This window comes from Drosophila teissieri, chromosome 2R (assembly GCF_016746235.2).
Source record: "Drosophila teissieri strain GT53w chromosome 2R, Prin_Dtei_1.1, whole genome shotgun sequence".
Taxonomy (NCBI): domain Eukaryota; kingdom Metazoa; phylum Arthropoda; class Insecta; order Diptera; family Drosophilidae; genus Drosophila; species Drosophila teissieri.
In genome coordinates, this window is record NC_053030.1 from 6,678,368 (window position 1) to 6,704,197 (window position 25,830).

At 41.5% G+C, this 25,830-nt stretch overlaps 7 protein-coding genes across 7 annotated transcripts in view; 1 reads left to right on the forward strand and 6 right to left on the reverse strand.

Annotated features, from left to right (window-relative positions):
- The window catches only part of LOC122613140 (insulin-like growth factor-binding protein complex acid labile subunit), a 50,344-nt gene extending 35,110 nt beyond the window's left edge, over positions 1-15,234 (reverse strand). Inside the window, exons 1-2 of the mRNA XM_043787170.1 lie at positions 14,564-15,234; positions 714-760 (exon numbers count right to left, since the gene is read on the reverse strand). The gene's annotated coding sequence lies outside the window, so the exon portion shown is untranslated. The remainder of the gene's footprint in view (positions 1-713; positions 761-14,563) is intronic.
- A 1,887-nt stretch (positions 15,235-17,121) lies between these two features.
- LOC122612702 (LON peptidase N-terminal domain and RING finger protein 3) lies at positions 17,122-19,322 on the forward strand. The gene is made up of 4 exons (XM_043786483.1): positions 17,122-17,362; positions 17,423-17,536; positions 17,624-17,698; positions 17,769-19,322. The coding sequence occupies exons 1-4, from the start codon at positions 17,252-17,254 to the stop codon at positions 18,174-18,176; spliced, it is 708 nt and encodes a 235-aa protein (XP_043642418.1). The 5' UTR covers positions 17,122-17,251; the 3' UTR covers positions 18,177-19,322.
- Positions 18,985-19,396, reverse strand: LOC122612707 (male-specific sperm protein Mst84Dd). The gene is given in 1 exon segment (XM_043786487.1): positions 18,985-19,396. A coding segment is annotated over 1 exon segment (177 nt). The 3' UTR covers positions 18,985-19,219.
- Positions 19,397-19,638: 242 nt separating this feature from the next.
- LOC122612703 lies at positions 19,639-20,297 on the reverse strand. The gene has a single exon (XM_043786484.1). The coding sequence runs from the start codon at positions 20,158-20,160 to the stop codon at positions 19,762-19,764; it is 399 nt and encodes a 132-aa protein (XP_043642419.1). The 5' UTR covers positions 20,161-20,297; the 3' UTR covers positions 19,639-19,761.
- On the reverse strand, positions 20,250-20,598 carry LOC122612705. Its single transcript, XM_043786485.1, has one exon. It carries the CDS (start codon positions 20,592-20,594, stop codon positions 20,250-20,252), a length of 345 nt encoding a protein of 114 aa, XP_043642420.1. The 5' UTR covers positions 20,595-20,598.
- Positions 20,599-20,743: 145 nt separating this feature from the next.
- LOC122612708 lies at positions 20,744-21,253 on the reverse strand. The gene is made up of 2 exons (XM_043786489.1): positions 21,112-21,253; positions 20,744-21,057 (listed from the first exon to the last, which is right to left on the reverse strand). The coding sequence occupies exon 2, from the start codon at positions 21,035-21,037 to the stop codon at positions 20,888-20,890; it is 150 nt and encodes a 49-aa protein (XP_043642424.1). The 5' UTR covers positions 21,038-21,057; positions 21,112-21,253; the 3' UTR covers positions 20,744-20,887.
- On the reverse strand, positions 21,220-21,840 carry LOC122612706. Its single transcript, XM_043786486.1, has 2 exons — positions 21,447-21,840; positions 21,220-21,336 (listed from the first exon to the last, which is right to left on the reverse strand). The coding sequence occupies exon 1, from the start codon at positions 21,691-21,693 to the stop codon at positions 21,475-21,477; it is 219 nt and encodes a 72-aa protein (XP_043642421.1). The 5' UTR covers positions 21,694-21,840; the 3' UTR covers positions 21,220-21,336; positions 21,447-21,474.
- Between the last annotated feature and the right edge of the window lie 3,990 nt (positions 21,841-25,830).

Here is a 25,830-nt window from a genome sequence, read left to right on the forward strand (position 1 = left end):
ACTTAGTTAGGTACTCGTAGTGGGCAAAGCCAAGATGGGTAAACACCTCGAATAGGGCATATTAGTAGGAATATGCGTCATTCATAGGATATTTAATACAATGTACTCATACAATTCTTAGCAGCAACGTTATATTTACTAAACCATCTCAATATTTTTGAGGAAAAAACCTAAAGCACACTACCTACTTCAATTTTGGGTCTTATATTTTCTTTCCCGCTTCTGTGCATATGTCTCCAGAATTCTTTATGGAAACTAATGTTTGCCCGGTCATAATTTGATTTCTCCGCCTCTCTTTGATTAAGAATGTCTAACACACTCCCTAAACCCACCCACACATTCAGGGAGAATACGTTGGCAGTCGTAGTTTTAGCTTGCAGTCATTTTGGGCTTGGATATTGGATTTCAGTTCGCATTTCCTTCATTCCTCCACATATCGAATTTTCCGCCTTTGAAACATGGTCAGCATATTGTTAAACAAGCTTCTATTGGACCGTCGACATCCTTGCCGTCGTGCTTTCGGCAGTTTTGAGGGACCGATATATTTGTCAGCCTTCATTACAATTACTTTCCCCCAACGAACACAGTTGCATTGAAGTTTTCATGGACTGTGAAATGAATTTATGATTGAGCGCAACTGTCAAAGCACAGAAATCTGTCACTGAAAGTGAAATCAAGTTCGGGAAAATCAAATATTTGCGAGAGAAACTTACCCTCTGCTGTGTGGGTTTATTGAACTTTCAACTCAGTTGTCGTCTGTCTGCAATATAGAGTTGAATATATGTTGATTAATATGCATTAATCAAGGCGAATTAGGCGTATTTAATGTTGACAAAATCTTAATCAGAGCCAAGTTATCTCTCTACTTAATTAAGCAAGTAGCAATTCAATTAGTTGTGCTGGCAAAGTTAAACCGAAATCACGTGGGAAGAGGATCGGCGTGTAACCAGTACACAGGTGTGCTAATAAAGACACACATACATATCTACATATATACTCGGGAATTCCAGGTGGGGTCATGGTGAGCCGCAAAATCAGAAATGTTAATTAAAATCACTGAGCGTTGAGGCTAGGCGACAGGCATGCTAAGCAGGCCCAAATGTCTGCAGGGAGCAGGACGGTGTCTCTGGGGAAAAGGGAGCGGAAAAGCCGGAAAACCCCTGACCACAGCGGTGGGGGAAAGATAAATGCTGCAGATAGCAATCTGCCTGGGTTTATTAAATGTGGTGTAAAGATGCCAAATGCAAACAAATTAATTTGGCAAAAGGTGAGGAATAAAATGGGAGAGAGGATCAATGCTCATGTAAAATATTGATAATATACATTTTTGGCCTTAGACGAAACCAATTTCATTTCAGCAAATACCCATACGCCTCGTTTTTACAGATATTTACCAAATATTGCAAACCATATTTTTCCACTTTCAGCATTTATTTAAAATGACACTGGAAATTGTTCTAGGAAACTTTTGTTTTGATTTTTAAAAATTAATTTTAAATAATCGAACCAATTTGTCTGAAAACGTTAGTTTTATTCATCTCTTTAGAACCTCAAAGCTGCAAAATACCGCGCCCCGTTGCCAAAAATGGAAGACAAAAAGACACGGGGCCACAACGAAACAGAATTGCATTTAAAATTCGTAATGGACGTACCGGAAATACAGAATTCCGATCAGGAAGCTCGGGGGTCAGGAAATGAAGTAAAAAAGTGCCGCAAAAAGCACGAAAACCCAAAGCCAAAGCAAAGCTCACAGCTCGCAAAAAAAGGTAGCAGAGGTTGCAAAATAAACAAAAGAGCTGAATATAAGTATTGTATATTGAAAAAACGCAGTGCAAAGGACGCGAAAAGAATGGTCGACCTTCTCTTTGATCATAAATTGGGAATAATAAATTCGAAAGCAATATAAAGGCAACTGCGGCCTCCTCAGGGCCAAAACAATTAATGTGGAAAGCCGGCCTAATGCACCTGCGAAATGCCTTTAAGTTGGTCTGGGTGAAATTGTTCGATTATTTGAGATCCGGTCTCGGCCACATGACTCCCGACAACAAGTTGCATTTAAGCGTATGCTAACTTTCATTAAAAGCCACTTAACTAGTGCCGGGACAACGGAGACCACACCATGGCACCATGGCACCATAGCACCATCAGAACAAGGCAGCATGGGAGAATAGGACCCCCCACTGCCCTCCACTTGACCAACTAACCACTTGACCCACATGACCCACTGTGGCAGCAACAAAAGCAGGCGATGGCACGTGGATACTGCGAGTCCGCCCTCCAGGATTCCTGTTAGTTGGCTTAGAGGACTTAGAAGTGGGGCGTGTCTGCCGCCCCTGAAAGGGGGCGTGGCCTACTCCAGCACATCGTTAGTCAAATATATTTTTTTTCACCAGGCAGTGCAAACTTTTTGGCAAACAGGAAGCCGGGAAAGAGATATTTTTAATTAAATTAAATAACAGTGCGTACTGGGCGAGCGAATGAGGGGCGACTTGTGGTCTCTGGGACGAAATGCAAAAGTCAAAACTGCTGCATACTTATGTGGTCAAAAGTTTTAGCCAGATTAGAGATTTTGTTTAAAATCTTAAAAGCAAAACGCACGAAGGGACTGTGCCACAGAAAGTTCGTGCAAATATCGTAGTACTACGGGGATTACTTCAGCAAATTGAAAGCTTTGCTTTATTAAAAATATTCCTCCATTTCAAATACTTTTGTGACTAATTGACGTGCAGTTTAAAAGTTTCTGCCGTCAAAGTTCCAGTCTCCACGATTAAACATACTTTTTAAAGCACATTGACATGTGAATTTCGGTTTTCGGTGTCAACGTTCTCTTATTTCTACTTCATTAGCTGCTATTTTCCTTTAATTTTTTTCCGCCAAACAAACAAACAAAGAAACCACAAAAAAGCAGTCAAAGTTGAAAAATGGCAGCGCCGGGAAAAACTGAAAAAGGCCAGGAGCAAAATAAACGAATGGGGGCACTGCAGACAAAACTTGAAAACTTTGGCGATTCTTTTTATTTTTGGGCCAACTGTTTTCTTTTAATGCCGAGGCGTGAAAACAAAACTTTTTTTGCCTTTCAATAGGCACTTTCAATCGGTGACGCTAATAGTCTGAAATTGAAATGGATTTTCGAGCTGTGCAAATATGTTGTGGACTTAAAAACAAACAAAATCGAAAAAGTTCACCGAAGAGAAGCGTATGCATTATTAGTTGGAATAAGCAATATATTTTATCCAAACGGATAAACGGAATTGGGTCAAATGAATCTTAGCTATTAAAAGTGAAATTTTTAGTCTTTTCAATTAGAACTTAGAAACTAGCATTAAATGAATAATTTTGACATTCTTAGTTGAAAAAGGAAATAATTTACCTTTATAAAATATTTAGATTATTCTGCACTATACCTTTTATAAATAAGTTTATAGAATCTCAAAACAATTATTTGTGCAACAACGATATGCAAATTGAGTGACAGCCAAAAGATAATGCTGTTTAATAAACCATTTTCCTTGTTTGTTTTATTCGACAAATAAATATTTTTACAATCTATGCGGTATTTAATTACTATGCGCTTTCAAGCTTTATAAAAAACTAAAACTGTTGAATTGAGCGAGTGCCAGGAAAATATGCAAATCAAATGCTAATCAGCGACTTGCAATGAAATTCAATTTTGATATGTGGTATCTATTACAAATGACTCCCAAACCAATTTGCCTGCTTGTTTGTGTGACCCAAATAGAAGTTTCCCCAAAATTCAGCGCTCAATTTCCGCAAACAAACAATCGAACAAAAGCTATCTGTGAATGTGAATATGTACCACAGAGCTTTGCGAGCCAGAAATTTTGTGCATTTCGTGCCGTTCTTGTACAACGCAGTGCAATTTCACCCGCGGCTGGGATAATTAAAATTAGTAATTTAAAAGGTCCGACGAATACACGGCGGAGGGGAACTTTACACCTTGCTGACCTCCAAAGCCCCGGGAAATCTATCAATCTCACTTGCCTGCGCTTCAAATTCAATTTTCCGCAGCAAAAAGTTGCTAATATTTAGCAGAGCCCTTCGATCGATGCGGGTTGTGGATTACTCCGCAGCCAGACAGCTGAAGCCTTAAACAGAAATTGATTGCGTATTTCAACTGTTGCGAAAACGTTAGCACATCTCGGCCACAACTCACTTTCCATAAATTTAATTCAATATTTTTGTCATTCTATGCAGATTTTTGCCAGCATCTCCGGTTGCCAGAAAAAGCAGTCGGAGGGAAAATATCAACGAGATCGAGCCAAAAAGTGTCTGGGTATTTGGGTCAGAAATTAATTAGAATGTGATAACTAACGGAAATGAATGGCTTCAATGCGATTTGGTCTGCATAAATATTGTACCAAAGTTTGTCTGCCGGTAAACTTTTGTGGTCAACGCTTCGGCTAATCGATATTATGTTCAGCTCGAAAGAAAGAAAATCCGAGTCCGACGTAACATCAAAAATACGTATATCTTTGATTTTGGTCTCCGCAGCGCCAAAGAGTTTCAGCATTAATTGAATTCAGTTCCTGGCAAATTCTGTTTTCCTTCCGTACGGGTTCCTTGGAAATTTAGCACTTGTGGTGAGTGCGGTGAGCAAACAACGCGGCCAAAAATGTCCAAAGAATTAAATTTTTGAAGTGCTGCCAAGGACTCAAGGACAGCGATGCCGCAAAATGATTTAGTGCTCGCCGATATTTGGCACAGAAATAATTAAAAAATTAAAATGCCATTTCATAAAAAAATTTAAAATAAGAAAGTAAGAGGAATCTGACATGTGAATTGTTAGCTTGAGGACCGACGATTTTAATTTGTGAGTAGCTTAAGAAGAATTTCTTGAAATTAGGAAACATTTTTTTGCTATTTTTTCAGCAAAAGTATGAAACTCTCTCAGCCGAAATTCGTAGACTAGTCTGGCCTACTGCAGTGCCTAATTCGCATTAGCTTTAGTATAGCGCAGTTTCATTTTCCTGGGCGAAATGTTCCTGCTTTGCTGCTGTGCACTCGTGCACTTTGTCGGCTGCCTCATAAATCTTGAGTGAAAATTTTCGTTTGGACCATAAAAAATTAACAATGCGTAAAGGAGCAGGCCGAAGTTAGGAGGCGGACTACTGTGAGGTTTTAGCTTAGCCACGATTCCTGGGAAGGCTAGCCAAGTATGTCCCTGCTGCACTTAAGAGCCACAGGCAACCATACACACCCAGAGCCACATGCACACACCCATTGCACCCGCACACTTCGGTATGCCAGTGTGTGTATGGACAGCCATAAAGGTTTTGTGGCCCAGTTGGGCAGACTCCTTGGATGACAGCCCCTCATATACGCCTCATCGCCCTCAGAAGTGCACAGAAATAAGTCCTCTACTGGCGAGAGGAGTTGATTTCTGAAATCCAACTCATTAAAATGCATAGCTTCTCAGCCTAAACGTCAAACATATCATTTATCAAAACTTGTTTTGCACTGTATTTTATTTAAATTGTTTAAAAACTGAATGAGTTCCTCCGAAAATATTATATATAAGTAACACATAACGATAGGCGTACTTGGATATAAGACATATTAATTTACATTTAATTAAATTTACTTTTATTAAACATGGTTTCTTCCGGTGTCCTATCGGTATTGGGTCCGATATTTGCGGTCAGTTCTTCGCCTCTGCATTAAGGAAGCTGGAACATGAGATTTTCCTCCACTCGTGTTTAATTTTGTATGAACTGGCAGTGGAGTGAATTGGATCCTGGGACTCCGCCTTTGAGTGTCTATCTGGATGTCAGTCAGTCCATTGCTCGTAAGTGCATTGGGGAGCCTCACTTGTGCACTCCGCAAGAAGGCCTTAATTGTGAATATGTGTTAATGTATTCCCTTTAGCACGTTAACATTTTATTTTGCCATTTTAAATACTCCCAATCTGGCTTTAATGCCAGTACAAGAGGAAGAATGGGAAAGGACCCCTGTCCAACGTGACACTGAACACGTTTTAACGTTGAGCAGCTTCTGGCCCCAGTCTTCATAGCTTATGCCCATAGATAAGCGACGGCAGGACCTCCTTCAGTGCTCCCTTCTTTCGTCCTTGCGGTTGCTTCGGACGTTTTTGTGTTTTTCCTTTTTTCCTGCGGTTCGTTGGAGGAATTTTTTGCTGGCGGGATGGCAGTATCCCCTCTTAATGCTGCTGGCCATTTAAGCAAATTATGAAATTTTCATAATTCTGTATTGTAATTGCTTAAAGCTTAGGCGGAATTAAAAGCCGAAAGTTTTCGAAAGAAAATTGTTAATGCAAATTAATAATGTATCTGAATAGCGAGCGGTGCCCTTGACTTTGTATTTACTTTATTTCAGAGTTTTTGCTCTTAAATCTCTGAGTGGACTCTTAGTGGGAAAGCCTAGTTTCAGTCAATTTCCCATCAATCTGGACCTAATCTCCTGGGCAAACCACAGCAATGAAATAGCTCTGTGATGGCAAAAGCCTTTTGTTTGATAACCGCAATCGGGGCTCCACACATTGCGACCGACCAGGCTTTATTTATATTTAATTGTGCTGACCACATTGTTGGCACGTTACACCTCAAATTGTAATTATATCCTTGATGGACTCGGCCACTCAGTGCACGTGCCATTAATTATGAAAATATTGCAGAAACACTTCTGGGTGAAAAGACGCTTTTCCAGCTACCTCTCTCTGCCTCTCTTTATCCATTTCCTCACACCTCAGTAAACAAATACAACCAGGAGCTGGCTTTTCCTCTTGCCGGCACTTGCATTAAATTTAAAGTATTTACCACAATATTTTCGCTACACTTGCCTCAAATTGTATTTTCAGTTCGCCATTTGTTACAATGCGCACTCACACAGACACATATCAAGGATGCCTGGGACTGTGTGTGCGAGTGTGTACTTTATAAAATGTATTGTGTTTTTCGAGTTTTCGTCTGGGCTGGAAAACTCTGCTTTAGGTCCTTTGTGGCCTTCTCCGGGTTTTTGTATGGTACATTTTTGTGGGATTTCACGGTAGCCGAAGTGTGATTTTTACTGGATTCCAAAGGTCTATTAGTTACATGATTATAAGTCCCTAAAGAATAAGCTTAAAAAGGTAATGAAAGTTGTCACTGTATAGAAATTTTTGTGGAAAAATATCCTAACGAAATACAGGAATACTAGAACCCTGGGTACCATACAAAAAGTAATTTAATTCTTTTCTAATATTAAATATTTCTTAAATATCGCAGTGCGTGTATAATTGACCACGTAAACTCGCATTTAAATATTTCACAGACACGTACATTTGATAGATACACGTCCTCATTTTCCAAGTAAATAATTCAATCCCAGCACTAATTTACTCTACTTATTCTCCTTTCCAGTCAAGTGCATGCAACATTTACTGAACCAAATTAGGGACATGAAAAATTCTTGCCAAATTTAGCACGAGGCGGGATGGAAACTGAAATTGAATAACTTCGAGGGTGGTTAGTGGGTGAAAAATGTCTTAATGAAAATTAGGTAGCCAGACGATATTTTCGTGGGCCAACTGGCAAACTGATTCGGGTTTGACTTCTTAAGACGCCAGGACACGTAGGCAGCGGCAGCCGCAGGACATTTAAGGCAGTTAAATTTTTGGCCACCGAATAGGCCGCCAAGAACGTGCAATTATTCAAAGTAAGGAAAGAGTTTTTGCATTAAACGTGTAACTTTGCCGGAATGTGGAACGGGGTCCAAGAAAATTGTTCATAAGTTGGAGACAACTTTGCGTTCACTTCTTGCGGCTGAAACGAGCCAAAGGAAACAATTTCATTTCCATTCCAGTCAGCATCTAATTTATTGCCGCAATTTGCCTAGCTGCCGTTGTTTCTGCATATTAATTCAACATAAACGGCTCACAACCATCACCAAATTGCCTCCAAAATGATTACACGACACTCAGCCTTGTTGTCCCTAATATCCTTGCTGAATTTCCGACGATGTTCTGGATTTGGCAACGCGCCGCTGAAGATCAACATCAAATTACCCTAATCAAATTGTCATTACGCATATTTTAAGTTAATGAGTGCGTGAATTTAGATCAAATTAGCAGGCGTTGGCAACTGGCTGACATTCAATTTACATGTGACTTTCGGGGGTACATTTTTTACGAGCTTCTTAAACAGGAAAGCTAATGTGGCTCATTTATTTTATATTTACAGACGAAGGCAAAATGTCGTTGCAACTGAAAAAGTATTTGTTTTATTAAATAACATTTATAAGTTCCAAAGCTGAATATATTTATTTATAATTATTCTTTTATATTTTTTCGGACCAAAATGGTTTTTTAACAGAAATATAATCCAGTTCCTGTCATGGCATGAAGATTAAAGTTCAACAAAAACACGATCCCAATGTACGTATGCCAAGTTAATTATTTTTCCTGCCACAAGTGCTCCCTACACCCTGCACAGAAACACGCGGTGAAATATATCCTTCACTGCCAACTTCCAACTTCCGCAAACAAAGCCCAGTTTTGTTGAGTACTGGAAATTAATCAGGAACGGGTTAACCGCTGGGCTGTGGAGGTGCTTAAAGGCTTCCCCCACTGGGATGGTCGGCAAACAAAATAAAGCTTAGTTAGCAAGCAGTTTAGAAAAGTTGCGAGGAAAAAATAAGTAAATATAGAGCGGAGCATATAAAACTACTAACAAGACATAAATGGACGAAGAATAAGCAAGGATAACTGAAAAGTTTCTTCTATGGAGAGGGAGCTTTGTGGAATAGCAGCGCATGCAGAGAACAAAAAGTTCTGGCAAAACACCTCAAGAATCGCAGAGATGGGTTGAACTTTCCACTGAACTGAAGCTGAACTTTTATTTGTTTGACTCGTGAGCAACAAACTTTGCCTCCGTCTTCCTTTTGCCCGTCTAGTCTTTTTTCTTTATATGTATCTGTAAGACATCGCAGTCAGTGATGCTAAATGTTACATTTTAAGAAAGCAAAAGCAGCTTCGTTCGCAATGGAAGTATATAAACCTTTTTGATTTATGTCTTGGTGTTTTAGCTTATAATAATATTTCATGAACTTTTAGAGTATCTCCCCTGAAAATGTGTTGTAAATACTTTTAGTTTTATAATTGAAAATAGCTAGAGTGGGATAAAAAATCGCCAAGTCCGCAAAACTGAACAAGGGGCAACCCCAAGTGGAACCGAAACGAGCAGAGGAACCGCTCGCCAAGTGCACTCCAAATTACTCGAATGATACTTGATGGTTGCAATCAGCAAAGAACCCCAACCGGCAAGCAGACTTCATTATTTTGATAGCAATTAGCAAATTGAGTTCTATAATATTTCTGTTGTCCACTGCACAGCTCTCCCTTTGAGTTGTTTTAATTTTATTGTTGTCTCATGTGTGGCGAAATGTTGTCAAGCAATTAGTGCAGCACGACTGGGTTTTCCCAGCTCGCCGGCGAACACGCTGCGTATGCTTGATATAGGAGCAACCACGTAGGTGAATCCTTTTGGGGTCTCGCTTTTTGTGCTGGCACTTGGCATTTGTAATTAACTTGGTGCATTCCAAAAATGTCTGACCCCAGTGAAAATGCAGCAAACGACTCTTTTTAGTTGAATCCCGAGCAGCTGGTGAAACACGGATTCGCTGACAACACAAACAGCTGTCGGGAGTGAAAACATTTAGCATAAAACCACTTCCAAATATGCGAAAATAAAAATATGTGAAATGCATTTAGTATGCAAGTATTAAATAGTTCATAATATGTATTTTGTAATCTGAATAAAGGAAAATGCCTTAAAAAACTATTCATAATATTGCTTATGACTGAATGAAAGTCACCCACATATAGTCTTCATTCCTAGCATCAATGCAATGGCTTATAGAGTTTACAGAAACTCAAAAATGGAAATATGCATTTCTTCCGACAAATTATATTTAAATTGGATAGTTTCGGTGGCAAAATACATAGGTGAGAGTTTGTTACAATTCGCAACCAGCCGTGGGGTTGTGCAAAGTTAGCTTACATATGGCAGCGTTTAAGCGCGATTTAGCTAAGCCGATGCCATTTGCCCATCTACACCCTCTTTAACGGCTCAATTATGTCTGCAATTGTTATGTTCCTGATCCATTTAACCTCATCGCCGGCGAACGAAGCCAAATGAACTGGAAACACAATTTCTGAGCGCCTGATTTGTCGCCTCGTTGTTTCGCACACACACTCACCAGCGAATCCAGGCGATAATCCAGATGATAACATTATGAATATGAGGGAGAATATGATACTTTAAGCTACGATACATTGTGTTTTATGTTTATTTGGCAACGGTTACACAACCAGGCTACAAACCCATGACAAAGCCAGTTGAAAGTTTGGCACCGCATTGATCCATGTTCACAATTTTTGGCGGGTCGCGGAGTATAAATAAAAATGCCAAGCTATTCGCATACTTTTACACTCGGTTGCTCATCGCGTCGTATTGTGTGGTCCCAAGTACCAAGTTCCAAGGACTGGGTACTGGGGAAAGGAGATTTGTTTTCGGATTCGTTGCCGAAGCAGTTTATTTTTATTGCCGCCCGGCGCGACTTCGATGCCATATCGATGGCGATGCCGCCCGGCAAAAGGCAAATGCACCCATTTGTCATTTGGACAACGAGCTGACAACAGTTCAGTGCCACTTGTCACAGCTGAGCCGCGGAAAAAAGCCCGGACAGCAGAAATCCCACTGGCAGTGGCTCTTTAAAATACACACAAACAAAAAGGAAACGAGATGGCAAGCACCCCTTTCATCAAATTATGAAACCTTTTTTTGCGTAATGGACCGAACACACAAAGTGCTTTTAATTAAGCATCGATATGTGCTTAAATGTGAAACGCCCTTACATATTTAATTAAAAGGAAATGGTATCCCACTGCCATCTTCAAAGAGACTTTGTCCCCGTTTTTAATTGCGCATTTCATGCATTTTAATGCGACTGGCCACATAAAAGATAGCTCCCATAACCCGAAAGAAAATGTAATGAGCTCAAAACCAAAAAGAGAAATTTACACAAGCCAAGCGAAAATAAATAATATAAAAATGCAAACAAATTAAAAGCAAGGCAAACACATAAATTTTATATGGTTTTCCGCCGAAAAGAGCTTTCTGGCAGCACATTGATATGGAATTAAACTCTCGGGCTGCTAATCAAATGTAAGCACATTTAATGTTTAAATAAACAGAAATGAGTTGATCTGGCGCAAATAGAACAGACGCCATGAAAAGGACTAGAGCCTGAAAGGACCAAAGCTGGCCTAAGCCTCCGTCCCAACATTTTTCTTTGATTAAGTCCCGCATAAATATTTATGTGCAGGAGCAACAAAAATGCGCATTCATGCCGGCCAAAGTGGTATTTAATTGAGAAGTAAAATATAAGAAGCACGTGGCGGCAACGGAATAAAGACTATGATTTCCATTCGAATGCGAGATATCCTAGGTAAAATTACTTATTCCCGAATATTTCTGAAATTTAAAAAATACCTAAAGGAAATTAATTTTGATTGAAATGCGACTGGCAATAAAACCGAATAACAGAGTACGATGTGATGGTGGCGTTATTAAACCTGTTTCAATCATCAACTCTTTAATTCGCCTTTTTTCCATGATCATAAAACTGTAAAATAAACTTCAATATGAGAGCAAACACAAGCGATGTGAGATGCTTCTGTTCCCGACGAGGACGCCACTTGAAAAAATACCATAAATTGTGTTATTGAGTTAGCAGTGGGGCTCTCATCACCGAAAAAGCTGAAACAAAACACAAATACGGACCACGAGAGCCACTTTCAGACTTGGCAAACAAAACAAAGTCACCGAAGACTGAGAATTTGTGGGTATTTTGGTGGGGATATGTTTGTGCCTCCGTTTTATTTCTTTTGAAGTGCCACCCAGCCAAAAAGAAGCGCACAGTTTGGAGTATCTCTGCTTCTTTCCTTCTTTCTGCTTCCCTTTAAGAACTTTAACGATTTTTAAATAATTTTTTATTGTCAAGAAATTCGCTGGGGTATGATTGGCATTCAAGAAGTTTTAAGTGCCAGCATCGCGACTGTGCCCAGAAACTTTATTTGCGTCTTAGTTTAATTTCTGAGTTTATTCGGATTCTTTGCAAAGTTGAATAAACGGTTGTGCCCATAAAGCGAACTCTATGAGGCCAACGACAAAACAATTCATTTGCCATCATTAAATTAGCGACATAATTCCATTAAAGCCAGAGTTGCGGCAATATTGGCAATTTAGCCTGTAAATACACGTGCAAAAAACATGGACTTCAAGGACACTCGCGACCTTTTTGTCAAGTTAATCCCATTGTTCGCCAATATTGCATGGCAATATTTTTAAGCCGCATTTATGCGTTCGCTTATATTTAATTTGCATTCATAAATTTGCATAGGTCACCATTTCACTTCGACAAAAAGCAAAGGGAAATAAACTTTTGCGTTTGTTTTGCAACATTGAAAACTGAAGCACTGAAAACCCAGCGAAGTAAATGGCGCTAGGCAAATAAACTGGAACTGGGATTGAATTGTCGCAGCTGCAATTTTTCAAATGTCAAATCAAAACAGAAAACCAATTACTTTCGATGATTAATTACCACGTTCTGAGGAACAAATGCTGCAGACCGCAGAATGATTTTGATTGCGAACTGGGCTAACAATTCGTTTGATTTATGATGCGATCAACCCTTTGCTGACAAGTCCCCGAAGTGACGTGGCACTCATCCCAAATCCCCAAAGGACCCGCATCCCAAAGTTTCCTGAACTTGCTCCTGCGACATGGAAATCACCTTAAAATTCATAAGTTACTTCGGAACGGGGACGAGAGGAGAAATTTACTAAGGGTTTCTGGGGGCGACAGGTAGTAACCGCAAGTAAAACAGCAGCTGCATATCATTAAATATATGGGCACCCGGCGTAATCCTCGCCACTTGGCGCCGCGCAACATGGCGGATGCGTAATGCGACCAACTTTTCAGCGCTTCATTTCTCGAGCATTTAGAACACCCAATTTTTGGAGCATGTGACACCTTTCCGCCGACACTGCGTTTTATTTAACATTTTTGCCTATTTTTTGCCATCAAAGCTGCAGATTATGCGCACAAAAAGCGACAGTTTATGTATGAAATTATGCAAACCCGACCAGCAGACGATAATGATGGTGGTTAGGAGTCCTGCGGCTGATGATGATTATTTCCCACAGCCAGGACTCTTTAACCCCGTCAAGGCCGTCGCGAAAGTATAAAAAGTAGCTTTGTTCGAAATGAAAGTGTTTTTTTTTGCGATTTAATGATTCAAATTAAGAGTGAATTGTTATATGGCTGCAAGGAAAGTGCATATTTTAATTACAATTTGCTTCGGCCGTAAGTGACCCAAATGTAAATGTACTTGTATAAAGGAAGAAAGGGTTCTTTTTAACCCTTTGGCAACCGACGGTGTCCTCAGCTGCATGCTTGGTTGCATAATTATGACGCCAAACTGGTTCGCTGACCAGCAAGAAAGACCCTGAAGGAGAGAAAAAACCCTAAAAGTCGAAAACCCAAGTTACTTGAGCATGACGAATGGCTTTGTTGAGTTTACCACTTTTTCAGGAGATTTTATTAAAAATTCTTCAGACACAGGTGCTGTTTGTAAAAGTTTTCAATTCGCCTTCTGCCAAATAATGGGATGGGTGCTTTAAGTACTCCTCATCCTAAACGCAGGCGAAACCTGTTGTCGAGGATTAAATATTAATGGCTCCCATTAATATCATCTACGGCCATGCGAAACCAATAAAATTTTCCTAATGTCGCGATATTTATTGACGCTGATTTATGCTCGAGAGAAAGGAGCCTAAAATCGACAGCACCACTGTAATTATTCAACAATTTATTCTACTCATCCATTGAAGTTTAATTTTTTCGAGGAAGACGTTCAAGGCGAAACCCTCTAAGAGCGGAAGTATACGAGATCTGATATGTTCGCGAGTCCACAGGTAGTGTTTGTCTTGCGGTTTCTGATTGTCAAGACATCTGAGCAGGTGTAAACCAATCTCAGCTCTGAGGTAACTACTCGTGTGCCTTGGAAAGTAGAAACAAACAACATTATTCGTGGCCTAACGGAACGCTTTTAAATCAATTTATAAAAAGCCTTTAGTAGTTATACCTCGAGATTAGCAAAATTAGGCCATTTATCATTATTCATTACAATATAATTGTGTTAGTCATTATTAATTACCATCTGTATGTCGTCATAGGATCATATTTCTATAACTTTAAATATGAAAAATAGCCACAGGATAAAAGTAAATTTATTGATTATGAGCAAATAAATCTTGTTATCCTTCAGTAGTTTTTTAGCCTGATACTTGGAAATTTAAAAATAAATCATATTTTATATATAATTTTATATTTTATTGTATTTTTGTGGGATATTATTAAGGTACAGAATGAAGTTTGACCTCTTTCTCCTCTTATTCGTAGCAATAAATTACGCATAAAATTAACTCCAGGTAATGGCATACAAACAAAGTAAATAAAATCCGGGGAGCCTTCGTCAAACTTACCCAATGCACAACGGCATGTAAATCGAAAATTACCAGAAATTGTCACTTTACATCACGCCTGCTGCAGGACCTATGTACATATATACTCGTATGAGGCTGCACACACACTTTTACACTGGCGACACAGGAGCCGCAATCTGGTCTAGTATTTTGGCAGCGCAGATCCTTTCGTGTGTGAGTGTGCGAGTGAATATTCAAATCAGTTGCTGGCTGCCAATAACTGAAACTTGCCACACATCTCACTCACTGAGCGCACACGCACAAGCACACAGTGCCCACACACACTCTTAAATTGAGTCGGGAAATTCGAATGGTCGGTCCCGTGTATTTAGCAAATGAACCGTACTTTCAGTCTATTTTCCCGGCTTGTTTTACTTTTTGGCAGCCCGCACTAACCAACTGTTTCAGACTTTGCACGGCAATGCGATCGGCGAACGGGAATCAAGCTAAATGCCAGATGAATGGCACCGTCATTACGACTTCCGCAACTCTCGGCCCGCCAATTAACTCGCCCGAAAATTGAATTAGGACTGGAGCCTCCAGGATTTGGCTCCTGACGTGTTGCCAAGACCTATCTGCCAGATCTGCGGCGCAGCAGATGAATTCAGTCCTACGTATGGATTACGCCAAAAGCACTGTGAGGATTAAGCCGAATCGAACTGCAACCGCACTCTGCGCTACCCAAACGTACACTGAAGTCGGCCGAAAGCGCGCTGAAAGTTAAATCGGAAGTCGAGAACGCGGCTCGAGCTTCCAACGGCTCGAGGCAATCCGAGCGGCACTTGCAACATGTTGCAAGTTCGTTGCTGACTTCGGGAATTCTATGTTGTTGGCTTCGGACTTTCGATCTTTGAATTTCACTCTTAGCAGGGAGTTACTTTTTTCTTTAGAAATTATACAACCTTATGTTACGATACCATTAAATTTGGGGAACAAAAAAATTACTGATAATCGATTTGCTTTATTGTACTATAGAAGTGCTTTGTGGAACTTCGAAATAGGGAGGAGAAATTTCAGAACTGGTCAAGCGGAGCCAGTCTCTTGTTCCTGACCATTCTACTAGGTTCCGGGATCAATTAAGATAAGCCAATAAAAGCAGGGAAGGTGACAACAAAATTTTTAATGAGGGAAGAGAGCAATCAGTTTTAAAAGAAAACAACAAGATCTTTTTAAAACGGGCAAGGAAATAGCAACTCACACTCCCCGGAAAAGGAAAGCAGAATATGTCCAGCCAATATTTTATACCTACACTTTTGACAAATAGTAATTAATTAAGAAATTGCTCTAATACTTAAACTTGTTACTAGGAGAATTAAAGTACATACCAATTTTTGTATTTAATAGCTAGACGTAAGCATTTTCGATTTTAATAAGAAGTATTATTCTTGATCAGGATCACTAACCGAGTCGATCTGGCCGTGTCTGTCAGTCCATCTGCCCATCCGTCGGTCTGTCCGTCTGTTTGTCAGTCTGTCAGTCAGCCTGTCTGTCCGTATGAACGTCTAGATCCCTGGAACTATGAAAGTTATAGGGTTGGGACTTAATTATAATAATAATTATAGAGTTATCTCTTGCTTTTTTGGGCGTGGGTGCCTGTACAGTGAAGATTGAGGAAAATATATAATACTAATTAAAATCCATTTTTTTGTCAAAAAAGATAGTAATGATCGCTTTAGAGCGGCGGAAGTCAGGATTAGAGATAATGTGATAAAGTCTATTACTCATAGTTAGATCTACAGTGATTTAACATTAGGGGTACGTAGTTTCTAGAGAATCTACTTGGAACCGGGAAGTTTAGACGACTAATCATGTCGGGACAATCAAATTCACCACGTATAAGATTACAGATAAAGACTGATCCAAGCATCGTTCTACGGTTCGATAGAGAGGGTAAATGAATTAACATTAACTACTAGAATAAGAATGTAGTATAAGGCATGCATCCCTGCTTAGGCCGAAAAGCAAACAGTAAAACGTTTTTAACATATTTAATAAGATCCGAGTGAACTTCACAGTTGAGTGATCCATTCTCGAGATGAACGAGATGAACAGGGTTTTAGTCATGCAAGGATCGTCAAATGCCACCTTTTTATAACACCAAGCGCACCCCTGGATCTATTAACTAATGACGATATATGATGTAAAAATTTATGTTTGGGGTCCAGAAGAACACCAAGATCATGAACCTGTGATATTCTTCCCAAATGCACACACTTAGAGGGTATCTCCCATTAATTGGGTTGATACGACTAAAAGTCATTACTGTACGCTGAAAGCGATTTAAGTTTAGTAAGTTATCACGGCACATTATTTATAAGCTAGCATAATTTAACATAGTCTGCGTACATAAGTACGAATGTTTTTTTTACCAAGGGAAGGTCATTATTAACTACCTCTAAAGGACAAAACTTAGAAATAACAACTTTGGAAGTATTGGGAATAAGACAATGTTTTTTGCGTTTGAAGAAAGTACTTTTTATGGCAGTGTGACCGTAGAGAAACAAAATACTGGTATTGCAAACTGGTACTTTCGAGATTTTTTGACGCGTGTTCTGACAGCTTTCCCGGCAACTTGTGAATAAAACTATAAAGCAAACGGAGTCAAACGGATTTTGTAAAAACCTCTTCGAAAGCCGAGTTTATTGGTAATATTGACAGTATAATATTCAAACACAAGTGCGATATCAGATGGAGGACTTCAGCGACTCAGACTGTTCTAGTGAATCGGAGCAGTTCCCTAGGATCATTTCCGTACCCGTGTTCAGGCTCCACTCGAACTTCAGCGCACACAGTTCCGTGGTAAGTTCATGTCCCCCAGCTCCAGATCCTGATCCATTGGCTATACACTTCTTTTGACAGGAGGAACTGGCTATGGAGAACCGCCGCACCTCGAACAATTACAGGGTATCAGAGCGCAGCCACAGCACCATCTCCGTGTTCGCGGCCAGTTCCACTGCAGACAGCGGTTCCCCTGTAAGTATTAGTTAGCCAGCTCGTGCGGGATCATAAAATCTATGCCAGAGTAACATACGAGTTACATATTACCTCTTGATTGAATAGGGGCAACCTCCAAACGAGTATTCCGGCGACTCGGACAGTTCTAGCAGCTCCCGTTCCAGCGCCAGCCGCGCCTGTGTAAGTTCCCGTCCCGTAGTTGCCAAGTGGGTACAGAATCCATGTGTTATAATAGGACTTCATCGTACAGGTGCGGGGTGCAATGGCGTATTCCAGCGACTCGGAGCCGTCCAGCATCAGTTCCAATGAAACCTCTTCTTCGTCCAGCAACAGCTCCAGCCTGAGCTCCAACTTGAGCTCCGACATGGCCTCAACTTCAATGGGGAGACGTAGACAGTATGAACCGAAGCCGAATGAGCAGGACTCTGATTCTAGCGAGGATGTTCCTCCGAACAAACGGATGAGATCCGATTCCGGGGATTCCTACGTGCCCTACAACTGCCCCGTGTGCCTGGAAGACGTCCGGGAGAGGGAACCAGTGTCCACTAATTGTGGCCACGTTTTCTGCAAAGACTGCATTGAGCGAGCTGTCGCCACTGGGAGGATGTGCCCATTGTGCGGACTTGATGAACCTGAATTTCATCGAATTTTCTTGTAAGACGTGATATAGAAATATCCAAGTATCGTAGTATGATAGAAATCATACTACGTTTTATTTTATTCAGTAATACGGGTTGTGCTTAACACGTAAAACTGTGCAATCTTGCTAAAATATAATCTCACCTGAAGAAACTGTTGCTCTATCATAGCACTTATGGAAGGTAACATCCCCCAGAAACACAATGCAATCGCAAACTAAAACTAAAATATAAGAAGGCAGACAACTTTTGCCATAAAACATGGCGCAAGGACACACTTATACTCGCAGAGAACCCCAGAAAAATGGAAGCACTTCTACAGGGGGCAACATTGGCAAAGCAATGAAAATTCCGACCTACCGCAATAAATTCCGCGGGAAAAACAAAGCGAGCGATGCCAAAATGAGAGTGAAACGGCCAGCTCAAACACACACACACGCACATGAATTTAGAGAACTGGAATCACCACCTTAGACACGGCGCTGTAAATCGCGCTTATCCAAAACACAACATGGCATCAGGAGGCAATGGAGATTCAGTTTCAGTTTCATTCAAAGATTGAATAGGCAAAGGGGGGCGTTCGTTCCTCCCCTACATCAACAACCTTTGACCTGACACAATGCTCTACATTCTATGTTTTTGTTCGAGTTGCGAGTTCGAATCGCGACTGCGCAATGATCCTGAAGACCGAACAGCTGTTCTACGCAAGACCCTTACCTAGGACAACATGTGCATCCTTATGGGCGTCTGGTCCTTGCAGCCTCAACCCCGAATAGCTGAGGCAGGCCATCCATGTTTTCATACGTAATCCGCCTGCCAGGTTGGATATATTCTGTTAATTTTGTATTTTAATTCATTTTATTACTGAACACCCATAATAATAAAATTCTTTATGTATACGAGAGCTTGGGAGTTTTAGCCCCTGCCAAGGAAAAGGGATTTCTAAGAACATATACCTCCAGCAGTCTTTGAAAGAAGCTTGATCTCGGAAGAGGCTTATTACTGCATGCTGCCTTAGTAATGCCTATGATAGCGGTTTCAGACAATTTTTCCAGTGGGCGCTTCACCAACCGCAGGGACACGAGCTGCAGCCACCACAAGGACCGCAGCAAGGACTACAGCAACCTCCACAGGGACCGCATCCGCAATAGGGAGTTCCTCCCATCGAAGGAGCCAGGCAGCCGGGTGGTCAGGGTCCCACGTAGAAGGGATCGAAGCTGCAGCAAAGCATCAGAACCATCTTGAAAGTTTTGGATTTTTGGATTTGGCCAAGAACACTCGCGAATCACTTCTGGAATCTGCAGATCTGCAGGCTCAAATTAAAATTCTAAATTCGTAGCCAAGGACTAACTTCAACTTGAAGTTAGTCCTTGGCTACGAATTTAGAATTTTAGTTCAATTTTGCATATTATTTTGTTGTGTTCTATTTTAGGAAAGAGATGTGTTCAGTCCAAGCTGTTCAAAATGAATGAGTTCGTCCGGTTTCGAATCACACAAAGCCCACAACAAAAGTGAAGTTTATTTCCAAGGCCGACTAGAGAATACTAAAAATTTTCTTTTACATTCTGATAGCCTCCTCCATTCGACATCGTTGCTGAATAGATCCTACTCCTCTTCCGATAAATCTGCCGGAGGCGGAGCTTCCTGTTTTACTACCACCTGCTCCGGGTCCGTTTTATCTTTTTCGTCTTCCTTCGAGGAACCCTCGGAAGTCCGTTCAGCCGGAAACTTTGGTAGCAATGGCCCTATCAAGGCACACGCCTTGCCGCCAATGCTTTGTACCACGGAGCAGGCGCCATCCATGCGGTCGCCCTCCACCAGCGGAGTTTCCCCCTCGACGGCGGACAGCTGATCCGCCACTGGACCACCGCGGCTCACAAGGTCAGCAATCGGATCACGGGATTGGTTAAACACCATGCCAGCTACTTGAGTTACCGATCGGGTCACCACCCAGAACATGGCCACTATGCCCGCAACACCGATGGCCGTGTGCACCGTTTCCATGTCTTCGGCGAAGGAGCAGGATCTTCTGGGGGATCAGGAGGGTCGATGTGGGATTTTTGGCTCGTCCACGATGACAACTAATTCTGGGGCTACTCTCCAGCCATCGCCGAGATGGTATCGTAGGTGGAACGGGCCAGATTTCGGATACTTCGCGAAATTCCATTCATCAGGACGTTGATGTCATCCGAATTGACCACCGGCTCCTGGTCGACATAGTGCTCCGGCGCTGGATCGTTCACAATCAAGACTATTTTACGAACGGGCTGAATCAAGCCGGATACATCGATCACGGGCTCCGTCTCCTGGTGGCCAACCTGAAATGCCTGATGCATGATGATCACCAGTTGGCGGATAACTGGCACCACGCAATCGAGGACGCTGATTGCCATTGGGGCCAGTACGTGGTGTACCACGTGATCCACAGACGATGGCATGACCAGTGTCGACGGTCAATCCAAGACACTTGAATTTTGAATTTCGAATTTGGAAAACTATTTTCAAACAAATTGTGATGCGAATTCGAATTTGAAATCTAAGTCATTTCGATTGGATTACGTATCATTTCCCCCGCAATTTTCCACAGTTGATGGTGAATCAATTTTATTTTTGTTGTACATATCTGTATGAGGGGTGAATTGTTGTGCGGTGTCGAAGTTTATTCAGATTTGTTCCCGAAATTATTCTTGCTTTTTCTTGCATTTTCGTGCATTTATGTAGGTACTCGTCGTCAATAGCTGCTATAGCAACGACTATGCCAGCCACCGGGGGTGTATCCTTTATAGATGTCGAAGTTACAGGGACAAACTGCGCATCTCGGGTAGGGGCCAATGTAGAAGGGGTTTATGGCGGGGGTCCAAGGATGACTTAGGTAAACCATTTTAAGCACTCGAAAGATGTCTGCAGAGCTTATTTTTAAAATATATTTCTACATTTTCTCTTCCAACAACTCACCAGAAATGCAAGAAAAATACGGGAAATTAAAACAAATGTTTGGCCAGAACAACACGTTTGGTGTTTGAATTTTGAATAAAGAAATGGAAATAGTGTTTTTGTGTTATTTTGTTGACACTTAAATCCAGAGTGCTGCAAACTTATTTATCTTTATTTAGGTAGACCACATATGTATATAATAAAAAAGTAGGCCACTCATTTTGATTGCTTTTATTGTTCATTTGCTGATTAGACATTTTTGCTTATTACTATTTTTTTTTTTTTTTTTTTTTTTAATAATTTTTTCAATATAATTTGAATCAATGTTTATATTGCTCAAGTTGTCTATTTTTGGAAGTTCTTTGCAGCACTGCCTTTTCTCCACTATTGCTGCCCCTGGGGCTTCGGTTTTTTTTCGGCCTTCTGTTTCAGTGGCTGCCTCGCCGTGTCCTTGTTGGGTTGTGGGGCGGGATTGCATCGGGGTAGCTGGGACTCCGGGCAAACTCCGCACTCCGGAACCGTGCAGTGGCCCTCCTCCAGGCAATCCGGGTCACAGCAGGGTGGATCGGGTCCAATGTAGCCAGGATTAAATATGCAAGGCATGCTGCAGCACCTCCACTTCCAAAACGAAGGTCGAGGCAGATGGCAGTGGCAGTGGCAAATTGGGTCCTACTTTATAGATTTTGTGAATTTACATAGATGCTAACTGGGTGCAGTTTTCGGGCCGAGTGTGGCTCATAAATGTTCTCATTTCCATGGGTTTTAGAACACAATGGCACGGGTAACTAGATGCCCGAGTGGCGCAAATCTCTGAACAAAGCTAGTTAAATTCGTCCGAACATCGATGCAAATAACTCCCACATTGAACTCTGCCACCCAAAATCCGAATTAAAGCCCAATCGCCCCGTAAATCACCGGTTAGTGCGTGCAAAACGCTTATAATTATTTCATAATCGGGCAACACTTCAGTTTTATGGTGACAAAAGCCTGCGGAAAGACAACTGCAACTGCGGGCCATCGAAACTGGGGCACCGAAGCTGAAATGGCTGCAGGCACAAATATGAAATTTAAGTTGAAATTAATGAATAATTAAGCTGCTTTGGGCAGACACTCGCAGCGGAAGTACAACATTTGCATAGCTAACACAATGAACTACATACGGCCGGCCGGACAAGACTTGCCCGTTCATAAATTAGATATGCAAATGCCAATGTGAATGCGAATGCGAATGGAAAACTAACGGCAATTCCTTTGTCAATTAATCAATCAATCAACGCAGCCGCTCGCTGCGATCCAGAAAGCGATGCGGAAATCACTTGTCCCACATATCTCCGCCCCCGCCCAGGAACTCCATCCATCCCAGGCATTCCCCCTGGCCTTCATCTGGCTGCATCCCGCTGCATCTCGCTGCATCTCCATTCATCTACATCACGCATGCCAATTTGCTGCAGCACGGTTTTTGATTGCCCGCTAAGTTGGGAGCGCTGTGAGCCCCCATCGAAGCTTATCCCCCGGTTTAAGGCGATGGCAGAGTCATTAGCATCAAAGGGCCACGGTGACATGACCAGCGCTCCTGGCAGCTCATCTGCACAGTGGTCTCTTGAGGGTCCAATGTGATTATTCAAAACTAGTTAGGTTAATAGGTGTGTTTTCAGCTCGGAAAATATACACATCTAATAAACAAAAAGGGGCCAACATTTTTATCAAATGGTTTGTTACATAGAAATTCATTTTGTTTTCACCCAAACCCCCAAATGTTTGAAACAAAATATAAGTCTTATTTTGCATTCGCCCCACTGTGCAGCGTGGCGGCGTTCAATGTCGCCGGCTGCAGCCATCAAAGTCGTGTGCACTATTTGTGTAATTTATATTCAAAGCGTAACGTGGTGCGGCGAGTGCGTGTGCGGGTGGGTGGGGCAGCGGGTGGTCAGTGGGCGTTGGGGCGGAGTGCCAGGGGGACGGTCCGCTTGGTGGCTTTGGGACCGGTCACTCCGAGCGAAAGAGCTCTCCCTTGGGCACCTTGGCTGCTTCCAGTGCCACTGAACTAAGTGCAGTCGCGCGAACTGCTTTTAAGTGGCGTTGACGATGTTGGTCGCTGGCAAGCGATGAAGTGTGGGGGGAAGTATTTGGTTTCTCGGGTCAAGTAGAAGAACCCACTCCCTCTACCAACTATGAACTTAAATATTGATGTTTGCTCATTTATTACTCATTCTTAAATTTCTATTATTGAACCCACTCCCTCTATCACCTATGAACTTAAATATTTATTCTACAATTGATATACAATCTAAGGGATCTATAACCAATGTGGCATAGAATATCACGCTCCTTTTGCAATACATTTCTCTCGGTGTAGCCCTTAGATGGCACCCATCCACGCTTCGACATTGTCTATCCGACTTCCGTTGGTCGGACGTAGTTCTATTACTTCTCGGACTCCGTTTCTGGTTTTAATAACTCAAGTTCGAGCCCAAGTAGGCACACGCGCTGGAGCCACTTGTGCCGTCGTAACTGTTTGAGAAATGTATGGGAGGCCTGACAAAGTGACCGGAAGATGATACTGCAATAAAAAATGAGCACCCGCACAGCGACAGGGAACACCATCTAATGTTTGGCTTGGAAATAGAAAACCAAGTGCTGGAAACGAACATGACCCGTGTTTTATATGCTCTGCGAGTTGTTGGATTTTCACTACTAGTAGTTTTTTTTGTCTTTTTTGTTAGCCATTTATTTACAAATGAACAATATTTATGGCCTCTTTTTGAAAGAGTTGCGCGCACATATATCTGTGTATATAGTTTGGGTTCCTATGCGATGGGGTCAGACTTCCGTCACAGCCAAAACATGGAAACGATCTCTTCATACTCGTACATAGTAGTGTCTATTATTTTGTGGTTTTATTTCGGTTTTATACGCGCCGCATACCAACCATCGATTATGAATTACAAACTCTGCACGGATGGCAATCAGAATGGGTTTTGTTGAATAAATAATTCTAATTTGCCGGCAATTATGGACTGTCAAATACGATTGTCCACTGATATGTTTTCGATGGTCGCGGAAAGTGTGAACTGAAGAACAATTAATTTATTTATAGTTTTGTGGTTTCCAAATGGAGTATAAATAAATGTCATTTTAGGTTCGGTTGACGTATTTGTCTAAGCCCATTACAATTTAAATTTGCTTACGTATGCCACCCAAAAATAAAATGTTCAAACTTTATTGTATACTTTTGTGTAGAAAGAAATCATTTTTTCTTCAGAGAGCCCTGCATGCGTATGAATTCATCAATGTTAATCAGGCAAAATACTCATGGATAAGAAATCTAGATCTGTGAAAGCCAATTGGATTTATTGCTGCATAAGTAGCTGAAATTATTCCCAGCCTCTTATTACTGCCAGCAAGTTGCAATTAGTGTTGTCATGGGAAGAATTTATGAGGAGCAATTGCAGAGGCCAGAACAGGAACCCTAAACGGCGGCACTTAGGCGATCATAACTTTACCCGTGATAAATCGAACTGGAATAGCCTGCAGAGATTCCGGATTCTGGCCATGCAAAGCAACTGGCCAAGAGCACAAAGGCGGTAACAAAGGGGACGGCGGCCAAAGAACTTGGAGCAGCTGCTGCCGCTGAAAGGCGAGACCGCTGAATGAATTGGGCTGTCGTTGTCTTGGCAATCAGCGCTACCGGGCATAGAAAGTTAACACACCCGAAACCGGCTTCGGTTTCAGTCGATGCAGCCAGTTGAATTTGCCAGTTGCCACACTGCAAAAATGATTAGACTCTCTAATAAGTAAAACTTCTATAGATAAAAGCCATGTAAGACAAAGCTGCACAGTTTTAAATGGTATTTGAGGAATTAAAAATAAAATAAATTAAATTAAAAAAAAAACAATTAATTAGTTGTGAAGCACTCGTGTTCTCAGTGCTGAAAAGTTGCTGCTTGCTAGTCGCAAGTGGCAGGTTGCCAGTTGTCGCTGCCGCAAGAAACTGCAGCGGATGTGTGTTCCTGGGGATCAAGGAGGAGCAAGTGGTGGAGAGGGCCTCTAAGCGTTTAGCTTGGCTTTTGCCTCGGTTCGCTGGCCCCGCGGAGCGCATCCAACTTCGAATTGCCGCAATTGCGTGTCGACCACAATCTTAACCAGCTGAAGAAGCGGCCGAAGGAGGCGAAAAACTTTGAGCCAACGAGGGTACACTGAAAGACATATATTCGAAATAAATATTGCGCACGATTTGCGACTTAAGGAATATCGCCATTGAGGAGAACTATTGTCTTATAACCAATTACTGTTTATTTTCATTGGGTTATCAAAAATGTTGTATCACTTAAGTTGTCTTTTTTTAAGGCCTGAGTGTGAGCTTTCAGTGTCCACTTGAGACTTTGTGGAAAACGGGGTGTTGGCTGAGGTTCCGTCCCCACTTGAAGCTGTTTTCTATATTCTCCTGCCTGTCCCTGTCTGCTTCCTTTTTGCTTTTAATGAATAAGTTGGAACACCTGCTCGTCGTTCGTCTCCTGTCGAGATCTGGTTCTGCTCCTCAAGTGTGACGGCGCTTATGTGTTCTATCTCTGGATCGGACTTGGTCATTGTTAATACCCCTTGACTCAGGCAGAGTGCATTCGGCTAACAAGTAAACTGAAAACTGAAAAAACTTAGTATATCTCTGCTTTATTGGGATACAAAATATTGTTCATTTATTATAGTTTTATTTCAAATAGATTGGGAAACAGCGAAATATTG

Coding starts and splice junctions, on each gene's coding strand:
- LOC122612702 (XM_043786483.1), top strand. CDS start 17,252: ATGGAGGACTTCAGCGACTCAGACTGTTCTAGTGAATCGGAGCAGTTC. Junction 17,537..17,623: donor CTGCAGACAGCGGTTCCCCT/GTAAGTATTAGT, acceptor TTGATTGAATAG/GGGCAACCTCCAAACGAGTA. Junction 17,699..17,768: donor CCAGCGCCAGCCGCGCCTGT/GTAAGTTCCCGT, acceptor TTCATCGTACAG/GTGCGGGGTGCAATGGCGTA.
- LOC122612703 (XM_043786484.1), bottom strand. CDS start 20,160: ATGGAAACGGTGCACACGGCCATCGGTGTTGCGGGCATAGTGGCCATG.
- LOC122612705 (XM_043786485.1), bottom strand. CDS start 20,594: ATGCCATCGTCTGTGGATCACGTGGTACACCACGTACTGGCCCCAATG.
- LOC122612708 (XM_043786489.1), bottom strand. CDS start 21,037: ATGGTTTACCTAAGTCATCCTTGGACCCCCGCCATAAACCCCTTCTAC.
- LOC122612706 (XM_043786486.1), bottom strand. CDS start 21,693: ATGCCTTGCATATTTAATCCTGGCTACATTGGACCCGATCCACCCTGC.